Raw genomic sequence first — 22436 nt, 5'->3', positions numbered from 1 at the left:
TCAAGCAGTTGGGTCTCTTTTGGACATCCAGTCAAGCAGCTCCGGCAGACTAGCTCAGTTTCTTCTATGGTGCGCCAATGCTAGGCGCGTAACTGACGGGAGCCATCGTCATGTTCCAAGACTGGTGTCAAACTGCGAGAATTTCCACCAGAAAAGCCGGTAAAAGGCAGAAGGCTTTGTGCCGCCACTTTGGCGAGAATCACGCCTATCGAATAGTATTCCTGCAAGTGACGGTATTGAGCAAGTGAGCGATTGTCATAGAGTGGTCGTTAGTCTCGAGCGCGATGATCCCAACGCAGCACAGGCACTCCGTAGTTCTGTTGCCAATCTCGTGATCAAGTGAGAGCCGCACCAGGCGAGGTCATCTTCTCCTCCGTGATCCGCTGGCAGCGTATCGTGAAGGGCGGCGCCTGTCTCTTTCTCTCTTCTCCTTATTTCGAGATTCATCCTTTCCGCGCGCTTTCGACATCTGCCTGCTGAATACCCTGGCCAGTAGAACGATTATAAAGGATATCAGAACTGGGCCGACTTGTTCCTTGGCCGCTGATCGCTGCGGCGATCTAGAAGCACGACTTGTACTTGACATGATTGTATCGCTGACTTGATTGTCTGTTCGTCAGTCCTGTGGTGAAGTGAGTATGTCAGAACGAAAAGTGGGATGAAAAAGTGCATTTGACAGATTCTGACCTTGCATGGTCTTGCTGGCATCAGTGAGGGGTTGGCGTTGGGCATGGGTCAGCAGTCGAAAAGCATGTCTAAAATAGATGTCGAAAGTCCATGTTTGCTGACATCTCTTTACCCTTTGTTTGTCGATTCGAGCTTACAATCTGGAATTTTTGGAGATTCTTTCAAGACGTGATCGCAAAGCTCGGAAACCGCGTTCTTTTTGTCAACCGGTGGAAAAGCCAACATGAGCATAAGATCAGCATCGTAGTCGAAATCGCCACCAAGGTGTCCTGGAGACATGTCGTGTGACCTGAGTCTTTCGATGCGAGTAGCAAGAAGTGCCAAATGCTATGCTTGTATTCTCATCGCGAGGCTGTGAAAGCGTAGCAGGATGGCTCTTCCTGCTGCCCGCAAACACCAGGGTACTCTTCGCAACCACCAGCTCCAAGGGCACAAGTCTCATGAGCAATCTGGGAGTGACGAGACTCACCCTGCAGCTTGTGGAAACAATTTGTATCGGGCCATGTTTGCGAATAAGATCTACAGATACTGTAGGGCTGGTGGCCGGAATACGTTAGACTCGACCCATTCTGATATCGGTCGGCCCTGTTGGGAGCGACGACTACTTCTGTAGCAGATGAATACTGATACCAGGCCGACAGAACTAGCCAGCAGCTGCTAGACTTGAGGTTACTGCTAATTGTGGTTCGCCAATCAGGACACGAAACCTCTGCCCGGCTTGGTGCTTGTCGGACATTGTAGTTGCTCGGACGGCCGGCCTTGAGTCAGCATGCCGTCGTCAATCCTCTGGTACATCAAGAATTTGCCGTTATTGCACATGGAAGTGAAAGAATGCAACTCAATGATATCCTTGGCGTGACGTTGTTTTTGTTGCGGAGGATTTGCGGGGAGCGGAGAAGATGGCGGCCTTGGCAGTCGAACCAACCCCTTCTGCTTCCCATTAGTCCGATCAGTTACGTCGTCGCTAACGCTCATGCTTAGCCGAAAGGTACGCTCGCAGCTCCAGGGCCAGCCATGTAGTGTGCTGCATCTCACGGTAGGTGAATGACATTTTTGTTTTCCTTACACTCCAATTGTCCCTCGAAGTCATCATAGCATATCGCGATTATCATGGCACCTCACAAGCAGGACGAGGCGTTCGAGTACCACCAGAAGGACCCAGAGAAGTTCTGGATGCACCAGGCCGAGCAGGTCGCATGGCATAAAGCTCCTACAACAGCTTTCAAGAGGACGACGAAGAAGCTCCAGGATGGCACAACCCACGGCAGTTGGCAATGGTATCCCGATGGAGAGATCAGCACATCATACAACGCTGTTACGAGGCATGTGGAGGCAGGGCATGGAGACAAGATTGCGATCAAATGGGACAGCCCGGTGACGAAGCAGAAGGAAAACATCACATATGCGAAGCTCGATGAAGAAGTCAGCATCCTCGCTGGAGCGTTGCGAGAGGAAGGCGTTCGCAAGGGCGATGTGGTCATCATATACATGCCCATGATACCGGCGGCACTGATTGGGATGCTGGCTGTCGCAAGGCTGGGTGCTGTGCATGCGGTAGTGTTCGGAGGCTTCTCAGCTTCTTCACTCGCGCAGCGCATCGACTCAAGCAAACCCAAGGCCATCCTCACCGCGAGCTGCGGCATTGAAGGCGCGAAAGGACCATTACCATACAAGCCCATGATCAAGGGAGCTATCGAAGAGGCGAAGCACAAGCCGGCGAGGGTGATCATTTGGCAACGAGACCAGCACAGATGGAACGATACCGATCGGCTGGCTGGAGAGAGGACATGGCAGAGTTTGGTCAAGTCGGCCAAGGATCGAGGTCAGCGGGCTGAGAACGTGCCTGTAAAGAGCAACGACCCATTATACATCATCTATACATCCGGTACAACAGGACTGCCGAAAGGCGTGGTCCGAGAGGTGGGCGGACACGCTGTTGGACTCAATTTCACCGTACGATACGTGTTCGGAATCAGAGGACCAGGAGATGTACTCTTTACAGCAAGTGACATTGGCTGGGTGGTCGGTCATTGCTACATTGTGTATGGACCTCTTCTCGCAGGCGCAACAACGATTCTTTTCGAAGGCAAGCCGGTCGGTACGCCTTCCGCTGACACGTTTTGGCGAATACTGGATGAGCACAAAGTCAATACCATGTTCACGGCGCCCACAGCTCTGCGAGCCATTCGCAAGGAAGATCCGGAGAATAAGTTTTTCACCAAGCGTGGCGAAAGCGGCGGCCTGAAGAACCTCCGTGCACTCTTCCTTGCAGGCGAGCGCAGCGAACCTGCCATTGTAACGATGTACGACGAGCTCATTGGCAAATACTGTGCCCCCAATGCCACTGTGATCGACAACTGGTGGTCGTCCGAGTCTGGCTCCCCAATGACTTCTCTTGCTCTCCTTCCAGGAACAGCACTCGACTTCTCAGATAAAACCTTCTATCCACCTCTCCCTATAAAACCTGGCAGTGCAGGAAAGCCCGTACCAGGATTCGACGTGCGTATCGTCGACGACGAAGGCAAAGAAGTTCCACAGCAAACTATGGGCAACATCGTCCTCGCCATGCCTCTCTCCCCAACGGGCCTGACAACATTGTGGCAAGATCCAGACAGATTCTACAAAGGCTATCTCCGCCGCTTTGAAGGAAAGTGGATTGACACAGGCGACGCCGGCATGATCGACTCCTCGGGCTACGTGCACGTCATGTCCCGCGCTGACGATGTGATCAATGTCGCTGCCCACCGACTTTCCACAGGCGCAATCGAACAAGCCATCTCCTCCCATCCAGACATCACCGAAGCCGCCGTGGTCGGTATGCCCGACAGCATGAAAGGCCACGTTCCATTTGCCTGGATTGCCATCTCTCCCGATAACCTTCCACCCTATGACCAACTTCTCAAAGACCTCAATTCCAAACTCCGCTCACATATTGGGCCGATTGCCTCACTTGGCGGATTCATCGCCGCTCCTGGCGTCATACCCAAAACAAGATCCGGCAAAACCTTGAGGCGATGTCTGAAAGAGATTCTGGAGCACGCGCTGGAAGGAGAATATGAGAAGGATGTTGTGTTCCCTGCGACGATCGAAGATGCGAGCGTGGTGGACAAGGCGAAACAGGCGGCGAAGGAGTATTTCACGAAGGGCGAGGGGTCGAAGTTGAAGGCGAAATTGTAACATGCGCAACGTGCAAGCATGAGGGTGTTATGTATGGCTATCGTTGTAACTTTTATTCTTCGTTCTTGAGCGATATCCATTGATTCGGCTGCATCCCTAGTGCCCCTTCCGGGAAGTGCCTAGCTCGCGATGTCCAGATCAACTACATGTTGTTGACCCTCCCGCTTCAGTTGTCGTGCTCTCTTAATCTTTCCTTGTGGAACAGAAAATCTATACCCTAATTGACCAATATTTATCATTGCCTGTGGCCACCGGGTGGAATATGTGGAGGAGCTGGACAATCTGCAGTGCTTCTCAGACAAATTGGATCGTTTCCACACATAACACACTTATCAGGTGCGGTACACGGCCCACTGATTTCACCATTGAGGCCATTACATTGTATCTGCGAAGGCAACGGGAGTTTTGTTAGGTCAGCGTGTTCTTGAATCCTGTGAAGTACAGGAAGAGCCACGATGTAGAGGCCATCGCTGCTGCAAGCCCATGGTCTCCCTGTGCATTGAGCTTCGATGCCTCCTAGCAGGGCAGCGAGAAGCAGCAGATGCTCAAGACCGAAGAACATCTCGTTGTGGTAGATTTAGCGTTTGATTGACCCAGGTAATTTCGTGCACAAGGCTTGATCTTCGACCATCTGGGTGGGTTCAAGAATAGAGAATCGCGTGTGAACTCTGCCCGTTTTCTTTCCGGACTACTGAGGTGAACAGCTGGTGCTAATACTTGTAGTCTAGATTGAAGTCGGTCAAGTGGCCCAGAAACTCACCATGTCTCGATTCCAGTAAGCCCTAGTCTTCTTTCGTGGGGCTGACCGACGATGCTACGAATGTAGTTGGGTTCCAGTTCTCGTCGACACACTCCGATTCGGGATACTGCAAAATCGGCTGACAAAGGGCTCTCATTGACACACGCACACATGGAACTTCGACCATGACATTGAGACGCTGTGGCGCTACAGGAGACACGAAAGCTCACATTGGACTGCGAGGCAGGGCCGATAATCTGTCGAGTTCTGATGTGTCGCTCACCTTGGCATCTGGCGGTTTGACTAAGAGAACACTTAGTCACAATGCATGCTACAAAGAGAGCCACAATCTCGGCTCATCGTCTCACCAGGATCATGGCGCCCACCCATAATCTAGTGGATAGCTCATTTCAGTGTAGATTGTCCTCCGGAGAGCCTCCGGAGAGAGACTGCACAGCGGCCGTGGTATACCATCGTAGCAACTATACAACCGCGTTCAGCTCGCATCAAGCCGTTCAAATCCCCTCGTCGCATTGCACGATGTTCAGGTCACAATCTGATAGGCTGTTCAAAATCAGCGGCGTGCTTGTTACTGAGCTCGACCGTTGTCTTCACACCAGGAGAGCAGCGAAAGATTCCAGGGCCTGCTTGATTGATACTGTGCAGCGCAACGATAATGGTCATTGAGCATTTGATTGAAGGCTACCTAGGATATAGTTTATGCGATCGTGGTCCACACCTCGTCCAGTATCTCACAACCTAAAGGGTGAATGCTCTCTATTTCGACAGAAGCTGTGAGTAGAAACATGACATAAGATCTTCTTGTTGTTGATAAGCGTTTATATCAGTCCCAACCACGACTGCCTGATGTGAGGCGGAGAGTCGCTGGCTGCACGAATGGGGGAGAGAATTCTTCAATCGTGCTTCAGAATTTGGACGCACTGTCTAATCCGCAGATGCTCACATGCCATCGATGCAAGCCATAGTCATGACTATTCAATTACACGTGATTGCCGAAGAACGGTCCCCTGTCTGCCGCCGTATTCTGAAGGATCCTCCTAAGGGTTCCTCTCCCTCTTCAGCTGCATACCACGCTTTGAAACTCGACAAAGATCCTTTTATGCACCATCTCCTGGGAAATCGGGCATCTTCGGACAGAACTTAGGGTCGTATACGCAGGTCGGGCCATAGTTCGGGCATTCGTAGCAGCCTTCGTAATCGCTACAGGTTTCGCGGATTTCGCCGTGCCAGCCCTCGTGACACATCAACTGCAGCGCAAAGATTCACTACATCAGTATACCATCCAGATCCGTTTCTAGAAGCAGCATACTCACGACATGACGACCATCGCTGCTACAGGACCAAGACCTTCCCGTACACTGAGCGTCGATAACGGCTAAGAAAGTTGCGAGCAGGAACAATCGTAGGAACATTGCGTCGTGAGAGTCGTGTTGATATTGAGCGTTTGTATGTCTGTGGAAAGACTTTCTTTAGCTGGTTCTTGAAAGAGAGTCGAATGTTAGAGTCTTGAGAATCGATGTATTGTCAAGATCTGAATCGCAATTACAATACACGCCTCTTATAACAGCAACGAGGCAATGTTTAGCCGTAAGACCCGGGTCTAGTAACCTGAAGTCGTATTTCTCAGACTAGGCTTGCGCTCTAGTTCGTGTCTTAGCATAGCCTGCCCGGTCCGAAAACGTATAGCCGCTGCCGGTATTTCGGGTCTTGCAACGGTATGTATGATCCGACAGTGCAGCTTCGGACTCCAACAAGATCGGGCTCAGCCATCACACGCACGTTCCATACATATACTCATCAAAATTAAGTACGTTCAGACTGATGTATAGAGCTCCTCCGGCGCTGCCTCCATACTTTCTGGCTATAGCCGTCAGCATTGCTATAAAAAGTGTCGACGTTTTCAAGCTCGCAAGCTCTACCCAGTCTACTCACACTTCTCTGATACTTCATCGCTCGTGTACGTCGCTCTGTGCCTGCCGGTGTCCGACTCACCAGCGACCAATGGGTAAAGATCGACGCTTTGCCAGGAAGGGAGAACAGTCAGCTGGTCCAGACTTTTCGCGTTCAAAATCGGGAGCTGGCCCAGGTGCTTGGCTTCGCTTGTTGCACCATCGAGTGAGCCCTGGACCCCAGTTATGAAGCACGTAGCCGACAGGCGCCCGATATCTACATCTTTACAGTGCCGTGAACCTCACTGCAGTCTCTGCAAATATTTGTTGTATGTATATTAGCCTTTTTTGGCTATTCATGGCTTGCGAGAACATTTTACGGGGCATGGTACACTTTCTATCAGTCGAGCTCCGTACTTAATCACGCTTTATTGTGGCGTTCAAGCTTCAGCATACATCGGCCTGACTTTGTCGATACTTAGCTACAGCCTGGTCAATGTGGCCTATGCCATCTCGTCCCGCGCATCCCACGGGCTGCAAACAATTGTAGCAATGACTTTCGGGAATTATACTGCGGCCGAGGACAATCCGTGCCGCGCAGGAACGCTACCCAACTCTGACAGACCTATTCCCCATCGATCAGAATAGAACACTTCAGGCCTGCTTCTCTTGCGCTGCCTTGAACGCAGCCGTACGCGAGATGCTATCAAATAGCTTGCGGTAGTTGGGATACTTGCTGATATCAATCTGGAAACGGTTCGCCCAAGTGATGAATACCGCGAGGTAGGCATCGACGCCAGTAAGAGAGTGACCAAGAGCGTGCGTTGGATCACTGAGCTTTTCCAGCTTATCTTCAATCAACTGGAAACCTGCCGCGATGTTGACCTTGGACTTAGCGGTGATGCCTTCGGCTGCACTTGGATCGTCGGAGTACCAAGATGGTTTGAACAGTCCACCGAACGACTTGGTGAGAACGGTTCCCGATAGAAAATTCATCCACTCATAAAACCGGACGTTCTCCATCGGAGTGCTGCCAGTGTAACACTTTTCGGGGACAAGCTGAGAGATGGCAGTGATCACGGCAGGGCCTTCCGTAATGATCTCGCCATCAATGACCAGTGTCGGGATTTGGCCTTTTGGGTTCAACGTCTTCACATACTCGGCTCGCGCGGGTGGGTCCTGCAAGTTGATCTTGATGTCTTCATAGGCCAAGCCGGAGTCCGCGAGAAGTATCTGGCTCGCCATTGAGCAGGCTCCTGGCCAGTAGTAAAGCTTGATCGTGGGAGACATGGCGTTTCGAGGCAATTCTCCTTGAGCATACAGATCGCAGAGCAATTGTTGGGGTGGTGAGTGAGGCTATCAGGTTGGTAGTGTCGATGATAGTGAATCGCTTACAATAGACCAGACGTCGACCTCTGCTCTTATACGTCACCCCATCTCCAGATTCAGTGAAGCCTGACAAATCAGGTCCTTTGTGCGGCTCCCCACAGATCGAAACCACAGAGAGAGCGTTACCTAAGCATTTTTGGATTTCGGTATGGGCATGTGGCATGTCCTGACCTGAACCAGAACACCGATGGCATTAGTAAGCAGCGCGACTGCGACAGCTGCAACGAGCAGTTGCCTGACGCCAATGAAAAGGCATCGGCGTCTACCTGTATGGAGCATTAACCTCATAGTTCGTGTAACGGTGCTTACCGAGCAGCGCGTTTCGAGCGAAGAGCGAAGTCCGAGTTTCAAGAGGATTCCTTGATGTGGACCTTAAGCACAGCGTGCATCGAATCATCTTGATCTCATCAACCATCGTCCACCTATCATTGTGGATTACTTTGATCTGTATCTCCACTGTTGCCCAGTGGCATCTTGCAAAGAATGCTTCGTAATGGATCAGATCTTTTCAACGCCGCCGGTTGATCTGTGATGGATCGTTCTTCTCCCCGCTCTTGTGCCGAGCTGTGACATTTTCCAATACAGATATTATGGCTAACCAGGAATGTTGCCATTCAGTCATAGAGTCGCGTTGAAAGACTAGTAGCTATTATGCCCTTCCATTCTCATTGACCACTGTATATCCCGCACGCGAATCATCGAGGTGGTAGCTCGCTCGATTGTCTTGAAATACACAAGTCCTGCGAGCCTCTTGACGATGCAATTGCAGTGCATTGATTGTGAAGTCCATTTTCAAAGCTGATTCATGCCTTGAGGCGCAGTACGAGCATTCGATAATACGAAAGACCCGACGTTAATGGGTTCGAATCGTACAATGTGCAAAGTTGCGAGTTGGACCAAGAACAGAAGGTGCGATAGATTAAGTGTGAGGAGTGAACAGCTGCCGCTACCGCCGCAGTGAACAAGCACGTGCGACAACTTCAATGTTCTTCCTGCACGTACACAACGATTCTATGTCCGTGTCAGCGGTGGTGTCTTTGATATGTCGACCTCCGCTCGCAAGCTCGCTACTGGGGCGTTACGGACCTTCCTCTGCGCCAACTAGCGACTGCCAAGAAGCAGCAGGCAGGCAAGATTACGGTAGGTTGGCATCTTGAAAAGGGGCTCGCAGCGCTTTGGCATCATCGCTATCGAAATCCTATGTGAGGCATGACTACATGATGGCGACAAGCTCTTTCGTCGGCTTTAAGAAGCTCAATGCCACAGAATAAATCTGACGACCAGAACCCAACAATAGAGACAAAGACAACGCAGCAGCCCTCATTATCATCTGCGGTGGAATGGAATTGACTTAGGGTATTCCTCATTTCCACATGACCAGGAATTGCTAACTCCATCGAGCTGCCCCAAATGGTTGCAACGTGCCAAGCCACAAGGGGGTCTAGATCGCTCAAGGTTCATGCTAAGGCAGCATCAAGCCACTTTCCACCCTTTTACGGCACGTTGGCCAATGATCTGGATGCAGCTCTTGGATGGGCTGACATATTGAGGTGAGCTGATCAGAATGGGAGATGGCTTGCAGATCGTTGTACGAAGCAAGCAAGGACATATGAGAATGAGGTGTCCCAGAAGCTTGTATTTTGTTCACCTCTCTCTCGCTCGCAATATTCACTCCACAGCAATGCTTCTGTGGAGCACCCTGTCGGCGCTGCTGCCAATATGCAGCGTCTTCGCTGAGGCAATTCCTTCTCCCAACTCTCAGCAATGCAATAGCGGCTATGTCAAGATCCACGGCCGGCAGTGTATGCGGAAATGCGGGTACGAGTTTACAAGTGGCAGCTACAAGAAGGCGTGGAAGTCGTGCTACTCGGACTGTATAAGCTCGTGTGCCGACGACGCTCGCTGCACTAGCGCGTCGTGGAACAAGAGCAGCAAGAAATGTTCCTACTCAGACAAGAGCCCTTACTGGCAAAAGACCGGACGAGCAGACGGAGTCTATTGCGAGAAACCGAAGCCTAAGACTACGACTACGACGAAGAAGTGCACAACGACAACGACGCAGAAGCGCACTACGACAACGACGCCACAAGCCTCCACAACAACAACAACAACGACTCCGTCCACGACTACTACTGTATGATTGTCATAACCTGGACAGAAAGTGTTTGACTAACAAGGCTTCAATAGACGACCTCTACAACAGTCTCTACGACTACCACCTCAACAACAACATCCTCGAGCCCAACCTGTACGGCTTACAAGCTCCAAAAAACTGGTGGACAGTTCTTCCAGAACCAATTTTTACAAGCGATCGGGGATTTCGATGTAGTTAACTTCGGAGGCACTGATGTCGCCAGAGCGCAAGAATTCACGATATCTCCATCGGGCAACCTCTACAGGATTGTTCCAGGTGAAGCTGCCCGTATTATCTACGCTTTCCAAATTGAAAATCCAATCGGGCCACGGGGCGATAAAGAATTCCGTTCTGCACCACAAATCAACAATCCAGACAGCGACTTGGCGCTTTCGTGCACCATAGTGTTACCCAACAGCGACCGACCGCGTCTATCTTGCAGCAGGCCTGGCGGCGGTGGTCCGACTACGGTGTTCCGGGCATGCACCGGCAATATCGTCACTGGTCTCACCATCGTAGGGCTAGCAGGAGACCTGGGTAGAGCTTGCACCAGCCAGTCGGACGACGGCTTCGTGGACCTGATACTCATTGCAGCTCGAGTGATCGATTGCGAGAGTGCCATGTTCCCACCAGCAATGTAGACAGCTTCCACGACTTAGTCGACGAGTACTCCGACTCAGTCATCCATCGAAGACCACTTAACACGCAGTGCGAAATCGTTATTTCTGTCAGCTGTGCATTCATGGCTTGAGCCATGGCGGGTACTTTTGTGAGGGATTAGCTTTGCTCTAACACGGCCATGGACTATGGCTTTCTGGACTTGTTTGCCTTCATACCAACAGCACCGTCGCGACACTCCTCTTCACCGGAACCACGCTTCGCCTCAGGTCTTACTGCGAAACAAGCCTCGGTTCTAGGATCCATTTTTTGCAGCTTCTGCTATATATGTATTTGCTTACCAATTCTACGTTCTATACCCGCGAATGTAACCAAGATCCTTAGTGCCTATAGCTGCGAGCCCAACATATGAATTTAAGATTTAAGCTACATAGCAGCGAGAGGCATGATTGAATTGCTACAATAGAGGGCAAAGTCCGAGATTCAAGGGAGTTCCTTAATTTGGACCTTAAGCACAGCGTGCATCTAATAATTATGTTGATCTTTTCGACTAACGTCCATCTATTATCATAGCACAATTTGATCTGTACCTTAATTAGCGCCTAGTGCCGTCTTGCAAAGAATCCTTCGTAATCGATAAGATCTTATTAACGCTAACTATTGCTTTGTGGTCGATCGTTCCACTCTGACCTCTTGAGATGTTGGGAGGCCTAACGTCAACTGTCCGGCATGTACAAAGTGACACGTTGGTGATTCACCATAGAAACCTACAGCCCAACGAGTAGAGTCTTTCCCTCACTGTCTCATCGCACCCCTCCAGGTCTCTTATCCTCCCTCGTACCATAGATGAGTGCAACAAAACCCACAGTAAGCGACAAAGACAACTGCACTGGGACCGCTCCGTTTTGCAGATCGCCAGCATAGCCTAATCGAAAAAGCCATAGAAAAAAGAAAATCATTCCTGGCGCATTGCACAAAACAAAATAGGACACGACACGAATGAACGAACGTCTCTCAACAGCATAAAGACCCCAAAACGGCGTTCTCGACCCATCGCGCATATGCAATTTTCGAACTTTTTTAGGCAGTAAGCTGACAGCTCCAGTGTTGGGGATTGGGCCAAGTATTTCCTGGCGTCGAAATAGTCGCCAGGATCGAGTAGTGAGATTGATGTCTTGTACTTTGCCGTAAAAGAAGTCACGGAATTCCCCTTCGGCTATTGGACCCAGTGGTGGTCTCATGATGGCAGCCATCGGCTTGGGGAGGAATTCGTACTCGTTGTCTGAATCAGCTGGGAAGCTGATTATCGCTGGCTCGCCAGTACCGAGGGCGTGTTTAGAGAACTAGGCGCGCTTAATCTCAGTTTCCGTTCCCAATAGGGTAGAAATAGAGGTTGACTCACTTCATAGAACTGGCAGTGGTCGTACTGCCAAATTGAGAACCAATTCCTAAACCATCCTCGTGCTCTTAGATATTCGGTCTTAAGGTCGGAGAAGAATTGCTGGTCAGATTGGTCAGATTGGACGGCCTCAATTTTGAGGCACTGGAAGCGGTAGCGGTCTCCGTCGCGTATGCAAAGGTACACACGGCGAGATTTGGGCACGGAGACAAGTGGTGGAACTGTTCCATTCGTCGATGGCTTAGGGGTCGCAAATGCATCTGTGGTAGCTCTATTGGATGTGACTGACTTCGCTGACCCAGATGTGGTCACAGGTTGGCTCCCGCTTGCCGCTGCAGTCAGAGAGGCAGTGGCACTTGGCGGAGTACTTGGATTACCTGACGCCGGGTGGGAAATAAACACCGGGGCCGTCTGCATGGCTGCCACGATGTCATCTTTAACCTTCTGCGGCACGTCCACATATTGCTCTTTTCCGCTCGGCTAGACGTCGTCAGTGGTGCCGACCCAGCATTCGTGAACCTCTGAGCTTACCAACTGCCAGGTGAGTCGGAGATAGTTCAATTGCAACGGATGTTTCCTGGGTGATAGTGGCCACCAACGCCATTTCTCCGCCAGATGTTCCTCAACAAAACATTTCATGCAGTCAAGCCAGTTGGCGTCGTGACCTTGGTCTCGGAAAGAGAGCTTCCCAGGCGGGACCCAGGATAATTCAGTGGCAACAGCTTGCACAGCTATAGAACCGAGCTTTTCGCCTTCTATACCGACGATCTTCAACCCGAGGGCTTTCTGAATGCGCTTCTCGTAAGTGCCGTGAGCGAATGATAGCAGTTGAGATTTTAATTCGATGTATGCATAGCTTTTGAGGAGGAATGCTTTGAGACTGGGGAAGGCTCGCTCGACCAAGTCGCCTTCTTCTTCACCAGGACTCTCAAGCCCGCTGTCTTCACCGTTTTCATCGTGCAGATCTGTATTTCCAAGCCAAGGGACGACTCCTTCATTCTTAGCCTCGGCGCTACATTTTATCCGCTGCATGATGATGGGGTGTCTTTCGGATAGAAATTCCATCACCGAGATCGTAGCGCGAGTAGATATGGCTCTCGATTGAAGAAGTCTCGCTGCGCGGGTCTCAGTCTTGTGTTTACTCTCGCGCAGGAGATTTTTCCCATAGAGGGCAATCATGCGTCGAGTATTCCTTTGCAGGCGTTCATACTCAGCTATTGGGTCCTGACATGCGAGCTTAAAGAGCACGTCGAGTTCATTCGTATAGAAAATCTCTCTGGCAAAGGCCTGTATGAGCGCGTCCGAGACCACTTTTCCATCCAATGTGGTGGCCTCAGAGAACGTTGACCCCTGAGAGATCACAGAAGGGGCGACAGTATCAGTATCAGAAAGGTGATCGCTCTCCTCATCAGTACTCCTCTTCGGAATTTCGGTCTTGTGCACCTTCCTCATATGAATGGCCATCTCGTCTTTCCGAACAAATCCATATTCCCCTTTCCGATGACACCCTTGCCAAAGACAGTCGTGCATGAAAGCAGAAGTGCCTGAAGTGTGTTGCATGACGCGGCAGTGCCGCTCGAGATCGGCTTTGTCAGAGGCGGTGTAGGTGCAGTTGTGTGTAAGGCAGCTGAATGGCGGTGGGACGAGCGGAACATCATCCCATAAGTTATTAGAAAACACATCATTGAAGGCCTGCCAGTCGATGTATGTAATAGAATTATCAGAGTCGTCAGGATTGGAGTCACGATCTGCAAGCTGCGTTTCTTCCTCGCTGCGCACATCTCCTGCCTCTGACTCGTCTCCATGGTACCCAGGCTCAATACTGCTGCTCGCGTGGGCCACGCTCGTGTTTGAGCGACCGGAAACTGGGTGCAAGTCTGAAGCTGACACTTCCAGAGCACCCGCAGTCAAGGTAGTGTGTGGAGTCGTAGGCCGTTTTTCGAGGAGCCGGTGATACTGAGAATCTTGCTCGTCGATATTGACCAACAATTCGGGGGCAAATATTGATGACATTAGTCCTTGATCGAGCGAAAGCTCATCGTCGGCAGTTCCCTGTTGAAAGTTTGTGTCGGCCATTTCTCCCGCGTCTTGCTGCTTCACGCTGAAGTGAGATGCTGGTTGATAAGCAGCTTAAGCCGAGCAGTCATATCGAAGATCGCCCGTCAAGAGGTGGCTGATCGATTTCAAGAGAAGAGAGGCGTACGACTGTTTTCAGCCTGATCAGGTGACTTTTCAGCTGTAACGTAAATACGCCACTGCCAGTGCCGATCAGAATCCTCCAATCATATGCTGTGCGATGTTCCCAAAGTCGGAGCAGATTTCAGTGGCGCGAGAGGCATATTTGTGAGTCGAATCCGATCGCTTGCAGCTACAGAGCAGCGGGGAGCGTGACCGAAGTACTGCAAAGTAGCGAATAGTCACGTCCGATAGATACCCTGTACTGGTACGCAACTCAGACGCAAAGAGCAGAAGTCCCGAGGAATAAGCCTGCAGCATAATTCTCGTCAGCGAACAGCATAGACGTGCTATGAATAGTGAAAGAATTCTTTTCCAATTTCTGCGTGGTATCTGCTTCGCTGCCCGAAACCCGCCACCCAAAAATATGCCTTTCGTGGAGGACAGAAAGTGAAAGCTGCAACAAGGTCACCACGTCGGACCTCTTCTTCGTCTCTTGGTGGCTCTCAAGAGACTGCTTGAAAGCGAACGACTTGCTCCCCCGCATTTCCTCCAAGAGATGGATCGCGTGTCCGGTGCACAATGCAGTAATGCGCAGGCAAGTTTCCTCTCTCTGTCCAGGTGGGCATACCTCTCGCCGCCATGACTGTGCACGTCTGGAGCTACTGCTGACGGCTCGCCAATCCGGAGGCGAGCGCTTGATCATCCTTTCTTCGAGATGCCGGATTCATTCGTCGTTGGCAATGACCGTGCGGCCACCAATATTCCACCCGCGCGCAGCCTTTTCTTCTTCATTTTCCCCACGCGCCGTCTCAGCCTTGGGTTGGCGCTGCTACAATTACAGTAAGCTGACGAGAGAGCAATCGAAGGCTCGCCTACAACAGCGAATCGAGACGAGTGAAGACGCTCAGGCAAGCGGCCACGACCTATCACGAAAGTTAGCATGGAACATTTCAAGAGCATTGTAAATGACAATCTCACCTCCAATTGCAACTCCTTATCCTTCGCGCCATTGACTTCATCCCGCACGATCCCATCCAGATTCGCTCCTATCGCCGAAGGTCCACCTGCTCTCTTGCCAAAAGGCCACTGACTGTACTCCGCAAGCAGCTCATCCACTTGTGCGAAAGCTCTTTCCCGTGCCTCGTGCCCCAATGTCGTCAACGCATTCTCCAGCACGTTTGCAGCATATGCCGCGCAGAGCATGGCAATTGTTCGCAGATATCGGAACTCCATCTCTTCCGGTAACCATTGCGAACCAGGTAGCACAACAGTACGTTGTGTGAGGAATGTTCGCACGCGCCGACGGATCTCGTCTTTCGCCGAGTTGTCTGTCACAGGATGTGTAGCCATATCGAAGAGGAGGAAATTGCGCTTCTCAGTTCGCAGAATGCCCTTGTCGACCAGTCCTTTGGCGAGTCGTTCGCGGACTTGTTTGAGTTGATAGCCGATTTTCATGAGATTCCAAGTTTCGCCTGTGTTCCATTTTCGTCAGTATACCAGTTCCACCTCAACATGTATTCTCCTCTCTCGATGGGCAACTCACCAGACATGAGATCAATCCAGCTGCTCACGCTCATCTTCTCACTACTCTTCATCATCTTCAAAGCCTCGTCCAGTAGAACCTCTCCTGTCAGAGTATCATCCACCACCTCAATCAGCCTCTCCGCCAACGGGAATCGCCTCCTTTCACTTCCCTTCTGCATAGAAATCCTACCCCGGAAAGCCAGCTCAATAACAATACACCCTCTCAGCGCATATGAAATATTGTCATTCCAGAAGCTCAGATACCCTTGCTTGTCTTTTAATCCCATGAGCAGGACCTCCTCCATGAGCGTCAGCTTAGGCTGCTTGCTACGTTCCGCCGACTCGGAAATGTCGCGCGGGTCGAAAGCAATCTTGTGGCCATTTTCGCCGCTCTCGTAGGAAGTTTCGGGGCCGCCGTAGGGATTGTTCTTGGTGGGCACGGGCGACGAGACTCGGCTGGATTCGTTCTCGTTGTTGGAGTCGGGGTTCGTGTTGGCTGCGCCGGCGCCGCGGCGACGCGTGAGACCGGAGCCGGAGGCCGTGGCCATATTGGTGGGAGCGGCGGCAGCAAGCAGGAAGGTCGTCGATGCCGCTGGGGACGGTGTGGGCGGCGGAGCGAGGGGAGTGTATTTGGTGGTTGTGCGCAATTGAGTTTCGGTGTTGAGAGGTTGCCTTGTTGAAACTCTGACACGTGAGGATCCCTGGCACAGCAGAAGCACAAGCACACGCACGCGAGAGGGTTGAATATGCCGAGGCGACGGCTCTTTTGTTATTTTCACGTCAACGCACACCACGGAGACTCTGAAAGGGTCACAAGAAAGGGTGAACTGGGAGTGAGAGGGGAGGTCAGGATAACACGTCGTCGCGCTCCACATGTTGCCGAATAATTTCGGAGCGACCGCGCCAATGGGACTCTCCGTCAGACAGCCACGAAACAGCGAAAGATGCCTGACGGTGATGGTACAAATTTATGGCATGCTGCTGCTGCTCTCCCGGCCTACAATGTACAATCCGCCTTCGCAAGAGCTCATCTGCACGTCCATGTCTCATGCCTTCTTCATGGACCGACTACGACTATTCCTTCGCCATCGCTGCGTGTCTCTTTTCCATAACAGTCGTCTAGTGAGCTGGATCATGTTAGTTGCATGAATGGTGATTGCGGACCGGTCAACAACATACCATCTGGCTGCTTCATGATGTAGTCGACGGCTTGGCTCACTGCTTCAAGTCAGTCACAGTCCTCATATGCAACAGTCTCTCTTCAAAACATACCGCTGTGGATCGCATCTGCCTCCTTGTCTGGGATCTCAATGCTGAACTCCTGTCGCACCTGTCAATGCCTCTCCCACGTACAATCTCCTTCTATGACGCCACAAACCTCCTCTATCGCCATGACCACCTCCACAGTGTCCAAGCTGTCCAGTCCGAGGTCGTTCGTGAAGTGCGAAGAAGCAGAGAGCTAAACAGTCATAAGTCATTCGTATACGCCGTGATCGTGTGCGCGCGCATCTACCTTTGATGGATCTTGGACCTGCAGCGTCACGTTAGTCCTCCATACTTCATCCTCCGACATCCTCCCCGTCTCACCTTGTCGAAGTTCTTCAGCAGGTCAAGAATACGACCCGTCACCTCCTCTTGACCGAGCCCTGACGAGCTGGCATAACACCGTATCGCAGCAATTCGGGTTGCTGGGCTGGAGATGCGGGATGTGACGAAGGGGCTGCGGATGGCAGCAGTTCTGGCGACTGGTGCGGCGCGCACGCTCGATTGAGCGGCTGCTCGTGTGGCGCGGAGGAGAGCGGTGCGGAACATGGTGGCGGTATTGTGTTGTGTGAGGGAGATGGGGTGGATGGGGAAATGTTGCGTGCAATGGCGGACTGCTCGGGCAAACATCTCTGATGCGACCTTGTTGCGGAAGCTCCACGCGGCTGTTCCCGCGGCTTTCTCGCTCCCACCAGTTTGTGGGAGAGTGCTTTGCTCTGACATTCGTACTTCAACATTTATTTTCACTGTTGCGACATGATGGTTCGGTATTCTTGCTTTTGGGAATCTCAAGGCTATGTGCAATGTTTCGAGATTCATGTTCTCTTGTCGCATCAGGCGTATTTGTGAACTGTCTGATGAGGCCCAACACGTCTCGACCCAGGTCAATGTCTGAGTCGAAGCAACAACACATGACTTTTCATTCGCCCTATCGTCGTTACAACTCGCTCCTGCGTCATTCAGCTCACATGGACCGTCTGTCTTGAAAGAAAGTTTCGACAACGAAGTTGCAACATATACATTCGGCCCATACCTGCAGTAGACATTGTGATCTTACTCAGAAACAACTGGCGGTTTGTAGTTGGCTGAATTTCTGCAACTTCGTGACCAGACGTCTCACCGTGGCAGTAAGCACCAGGAAATGGCCGCACATTTAGCAAACAACAGTAATTCCATCAAAGTCCACCTTCAGCTCGCGGTGAGTTGTTGCAAATGAGTTGTTGCATTGGAGGAGGACGGGTGTCAGTAACCCTAAGCTGAGCGTAACCCTAAGGAAACATCTTCACAGTTGGCAGTCGCGAAGAGCGCAGAACGCAATGTACACACTCGACTGGACAGGTATCAGAATAGACATGCGAGTAGAAATATACATGAGTGAATTTGTACATGATTATCATAACATTCAAGAAAGCCTATTTGACCTTTCCTTCCACCAAGTGAAAACACCGCGCTCACATCATCGTCATAAACATTCATGTCCGGATGTCATCAACTCACAACTTCAATCGCGATCTTACCCACGTGCTCTTGCTTCTCCAATTCCTTGTACGCCTCAATGACCTGCTCCTTATCAAACTTGAAGCTCTTCTCGATCGGTACGCCCAGCTCTTTGCTTGTGACAAAGTTCACCAGATCTTGTGTCAACTGCTTCGAGCCCACATTGACGCCGCGCACAACGCATCCCTTGTCGAGGACATGAGTGGCCACATCTGGCATATCCTCTTGTGAAGCGGGCTTGAGGAAGCCAATGACAGCGATCTGTCCGCCTCGCGCAACGGCTTCGAAGGACTGGGCGATTGTGCCAGACCCGCCGTTCTCGAAGATGATGTCTACGCCGCGGTCTTCTGTCAGCTTCTTGGCTTCGGCGCCCCATTCGGGAGTAGTAGTGTAGTTGATTCCATGGTCTGCGCCGTATTCGGTCTTGGCTTTCTCCAGCTTCTCGTCTGAGGAAGACGTGATGATTGTTCTCGCGCCCGCTGCTTTGGCAAGCAGAAGACCAGTCATGGAAACGCCTCCGGTTCCTTGGAAGAGTACCCATTGACCTGGTTTGAGCGGAATGCAGCCATACAATGCATTCCAGGCTGTTGTGCCTGTGCACACCAGCGCTGCCAATTGAGGCCAGGTGAGCGACGTGCCCTTGGGAACTTTGACGACACAGCTGGCCGGTAGGGTGACATATTGCCGGGCAACGCCATCTATGGGGCCTCCCAATCCGTTCTCCCAGTCTTGTTGTGGGCCATACTGGTTTGTAACATCAAAGTTGGCGATTACGACGTCTTCCTTGGCGAAGGCGGTGACATTCGGTCCTACAGCAGCGATTGTTCCAGCGCAGTCGGAGAGAGGGACAAAGTTGTCCTTGACTTTGAAAGGGTAGGATCCATTCGCGATTGCTAGGTCGCGGTAGTTCAGAGTCTGATCGAAGCTTAGCTACAACACCTCGTCACGCCGAACTGACGTCCCCTTACCGACGCGTGCACTTTGATGACAACCTCGTGGGAATGTGCCTTGGGAATGGGCTCGGCTTCTTCTGTGATCGCATCGTATCCGGCACCCTTGGAAGCAAGCCTCAGGACTTTCTGAGTAGACATTTTCTTTTGTACCTTGGTGAGCTTCTCAGTCAAGACCTCTTCGAATTTGGGCTTGCGAGACGTGGAAGACTCCTTCGAGGTAGAAGAAGAAGGCATGGGGAATCGCGCCTAAATCAGCTGTCAATGGGTCAGCCAGGTAAGTGAGGGATCTCAAGTGGTGTAGAAATAAGTGATGAATGACGTAGGAGAGCGGAGATCGATGTGGTTGACGGCGGCGCTCGAGTCAGTGACAGCAGACTACTCCTGCAGCATGTTGTCTCATTTGGGCAGCAGCGTGCAGAGATCCAGCTGCTCGTGGTGCTACACGGGTCATGGGCAGTGTGAGTGCCGCTGGTTCCAGGTCGAGGGAATGGCAGACCAGCGAGTCGTGCAGCAGCTAGCTGACATCGGAGGCGCTGGAGGGAAGGGTGCGGGTAGATCTGGTTGTTCGACGAACGTGTAGATCTGTACCTGCATGACGACCGGGTTGCTGTCTTTCGGCGCAGACGTAATCAGCGCGCCATGAGACATCGCATTCGTGCTGCTTTCCGACGCGTTAAGTGCTGCTTTGAGTAGTACCGCTTGGAGTAAACATCGTCCACATAGCGACGGACGCTGTTCGTCGCAGACCGGAGCTGTGGCTTGGACGCGACAGTGCTGCCTTCATGCGAGAATTGGGCGTGACTGTGATGAGTATAGCGCGAATGGGTCGTGGCCATCACAGTGCATGCATGTGTCACAGGAAAGGGAGGAGGTGATGAGAGAGAAGAGGAGGAGCCCTCGTGACATCGCGAAGTGAGAGAAGCAGAAGGCTTGGCACCGAAGCTTTGACTTCGCGTTTACTGCCGACTTCTGGTTGCGGCAGGAACGACTTCGCATTGCCAATCGTCTGCCACAACCACGACACCTTGCGCTTTTCGGCGCAGCACCCTTTGGCCACAATCGAATCGATCTGCACCAACACCCTCCCGACTTCTGGACGCGCTGCGACCTTCCACACCACAAAGCTGCGCGCAACGGCGCACGCGACAACATGGCGCAACGAGAGAAGGGCGGCCGCGTGGTCTTCATCGGCAACATTCCCTATGGAGTAAGTGAAGAGCAGATTATGGACATCTTCGGGCGCGCGGGGCAGGTCGTCAACTTTCGCTTGGTCTATGACAAGGAGACGGGACAGCCGAAGGGGTTTGGCTTCTTGGAGTACACAGACACAGATGCGGCTGCATCAGCAGTACGGAATCTGAATGAGTATGATCTGGGAGGGAGGACATTGCGGGTGGACTACAGCAATGACAACCGGAGCACGAACAATTCCAATCAAAACCAGAACCAAGACAATAACCGGGTCCCTCCACCTTTCAACATGAACGGTAAGCACTTCCATTGTTCTACCATCTCGCCCGCCTTGACTAACAACCCGCAGGTCAGCCACCGCCGCGACCTGATCCATCTGCGCTTCCTCCGCTCCCACCAGGACAGGACCTGCCGCCTGGAGTCACTGCGTTCGATGCAATCAGTCAGACTTTGAGAGCCTACCCGACGCAGAATCTCATCGACTTCATCAGCCAGGCCAAGGTCCTTTGCAATACCAACCCCGGCCAAGCCAATGCGCTCTTCACCCAAGCGCCTCAGCTTGCCTACGCCACCTTTCAAGCTTTGACGCTTCTTGACTTGGTCGATGCCAATGTCGTGCAGCAACTCATCGCAACATTTCCCCAGGCCGCTCAGCCTGCACCTGCACCGCCAGTACAGGCCCCTCCCGCGATGCCACCTCAAGGGATGCCACCAGGCTACCCTCCGCAACCCCAATATCAAGCAGGCTACCCACCGCAAGGTCAACCCCCAATGCCGCCCCTTCCGCAAGGCTACCCGCCAGGATATGGAGCGCAGCCTGGCTATGCACCCACCCCACCTCAGCAACCTGCATATCAGCCTCCACCGCAACAGGCTCCTCCAGCTCAGCCTGCTCCAGCAGCCCCAGCAGGCATATCTCCGGAACAGCTTGAAGCACTGTTCACGATGCCCAGAGAGACGATCATGGCACTGGAGCCCACCATGCGGCAGCAAATCATCAACCTGCGAGCGGCGTACGGCAGACCGGTCTGAACGCTGCAATTCGCGGAAGATGGTTTACAGAACAACGGCAGATCTCAGACTACCGTGAGCCGCCGACAGGGGTGCCGAAGGCTTTCCACACCCCACTACCTCGACCTTTCATCGCGTCCAGCTTCGACACGGATCAGCGCTATGCCAGGCCAGCAAGGATTTCTGGTAGAGATGCAGCGCTTTTCAAAACGTTGCACAGAGCAACGGGATCCACACTAGCAAAAGCAAATGTGTTCGAGTCGCAGAACATGTTGCGGTGAAGCTTGCAAGGAGTATGGCGCACGATCCGCGCCATCGAGCAACCGAGACGGAGCACAGATGGAGAAGCGAAGATTGGCCGAATGACGTCCGTAGATGAAGACTGATGTGGTATTGCTGCCCAAACAGTCGGAATTGTCACAGAATGCAAAAACCACCTTTTGTCACGTGTTTTTACCTGTATGGATTCGAATGTACTGTTCAAAGTGTAGTTTCTCAAATCAACCGTGCATGTCCGTGGCAGCTGAGAGATCGGAGGTACAGAGTTTGTGGTCGATGCCCCAGCCACATCCGAGCTTGTTTTGGCCAGGGTTGACCCACTCGGCACACTTATGCTGCATGAACAACACAGCGACTGACCGTGTGGACGAATTAGAAACGATGGACGTGTCGCCGTGAATGAACGACGATAAGTCGTTCATGAACATTGTACAGTCAACGCGACACGCTGTATATGCTGTACAGCTGCAGACGACCACCGACAGCC

The 22436-nt window shown here is 52.0% G+C and overlaps 7 protein-coding genes across 7 annotated transcripts; 2 read left to right on the top strand and 5 right to left on the bottom strand.

Moving 5' to 3' along the window:
* Positions 1 to 1797: 1797 nt before the first annotated feature.
* On the top strand, positions 1798 to 3864 carry CKM354_001130300 (uncharacterized protein; the record flags this gene model as incomplete). Its single annotated transcript, XM_044806787.1, has 1 exon — positions 1798 to 3864. The coding sequence occupies one exon, from the start codon at positions 1798 to 1800 to the stop codon at positions 3862 to 3864; it is 2067 nt and encodes a 688-aa protein (XP_044662722.1).
* Positions 3865 to 7167: 3303 nt separating this feature from the next.
* Positions 7168 to 7803, bottom strand: CKM354_001130200 (uncharacterized protein; the record flags this gene model as incomplete). Its single annotated transcript, XM_044806786.1, has 1 exon — positions 7168 to 7803. The coding sequence occupies one exon, from the start codon at positions 7801 to 7803 to the stop codon at positions 7168 to 7170; it is 636 nt and encodes a 211-aa protein (XP_044662721.1).
* Positions 7804 to 11457: 3654 nt separating this feature from the next.
* CKM354_001130100 (uncharacterized protein) lies at positions 11458 to 14129 on the bottom strand (the record flags this gene model as incomplete). The annotated part of the gene is made up of 3 exons (XM_044806785.1): positions 11458 to 11997; positions 12057 to 12533; positions 12585 to 14129. The coding sequence occupies 3 exons, from the start codon at positions 14127 to 14129 to the stop codon at positions 11458 to 11460; spliced, it is 2562 nt and encodes an 853-aa protein (XP_044662720.1).
* Positions 14130 to 15103: 974 nt separating this feature from the next.
* Positions 15104 to 16303, bottom strand: CKM354_001130000 (uncharacterized protein; the record flags this gene model as incomplete). The annotated part of the gene is made up of 3 exons (XM_044806784.1): positions 15104 to 15154; positions 15210 to 15703; positions 15775 to 16303. 3 exons carry the CDS (start codon positions 16301 to 16303, stop codon positions 15104 to 15106), a joined length of 1074 nt encoding a protein of 357 aa, XP_044662719.1.
* A 509-nt stretch (positions 16304 to 16812) lies between these two features.
* On the bottom strand, positions 16813 to 17567 carry CKM354_001129900 (acyl carrier protein; the record flags this gene model as incomplete). The annotated part of the gene is made up of 6 exons (XM_044806783.1): positions 16813 to 16874; positions 16935 to 16973; positions 17028 to 17076; positions 17134 to 17214; positions 17269 to 17286; positions 17343 to 17567. 6 exons carry the CDS (start codon positions 17565 to 17567, stop codon positions 16813 to 16815), a joined length of 474 nt encoding a protein of 157 aa, XP_044662718.1.
* A 939-nt stretch (positions 17568 to 18506) lies between these two features.
* CKM354_001129800 (uncharacterized protein) lies at positions 18507 to 19606 on the bottom strand (the record flags this gene model as incomplete). Its single annotated transcript, XM_044806782.1, has 2 exons — positions 18507 to 19430; positions 19484 to 19606. 2 exons carry the CDS (start codon positions 19604 to 19606, stop codon positions 18507 to 18509), a joined length of 1047 nt encoding a protein of 348 aa, XP_044662717.1.
* Positions 19607 to 20618: 1012 nt separating this feature from the next.
* Positions 20619 to 21691, top strand: CKM354_001129700 (uncharacterized protein; the record flags this gene model as incomplete). Its single annotated transcript, XM_044806781.1, has 2 exons — positions 20619 to 20955; positions 21009 to 21691. 2 exons carry the CDS (start codon positions 20619 to 20621, stop codon positions 21689 to 21691), a joined length of 1020 nt encoding a protein of 339 aa, XP_044662716.1.
* Between the last annotated feature and the right edge of the window lie 745 nt (positions 21692 to 22436).

The sequence above is a fragment of the Cercospora kikuchii genome (genome assembly GCF_019650295.1).
Source record: "Cercospora kikuchii DNA, contig_00008, whole genome shotgun sequence".
NCBI lineage: Eukaryota > Fungi > Ascomycota > Dothideomycetes > Mycosphaerellales > Mycosphaerellaceae > Cercospora > Cercospora kikuchii.
Note: the sequence above shows the minus strand (reverse complement) of the source record. Positions and strands in the feature narration are given on the sequence as shown.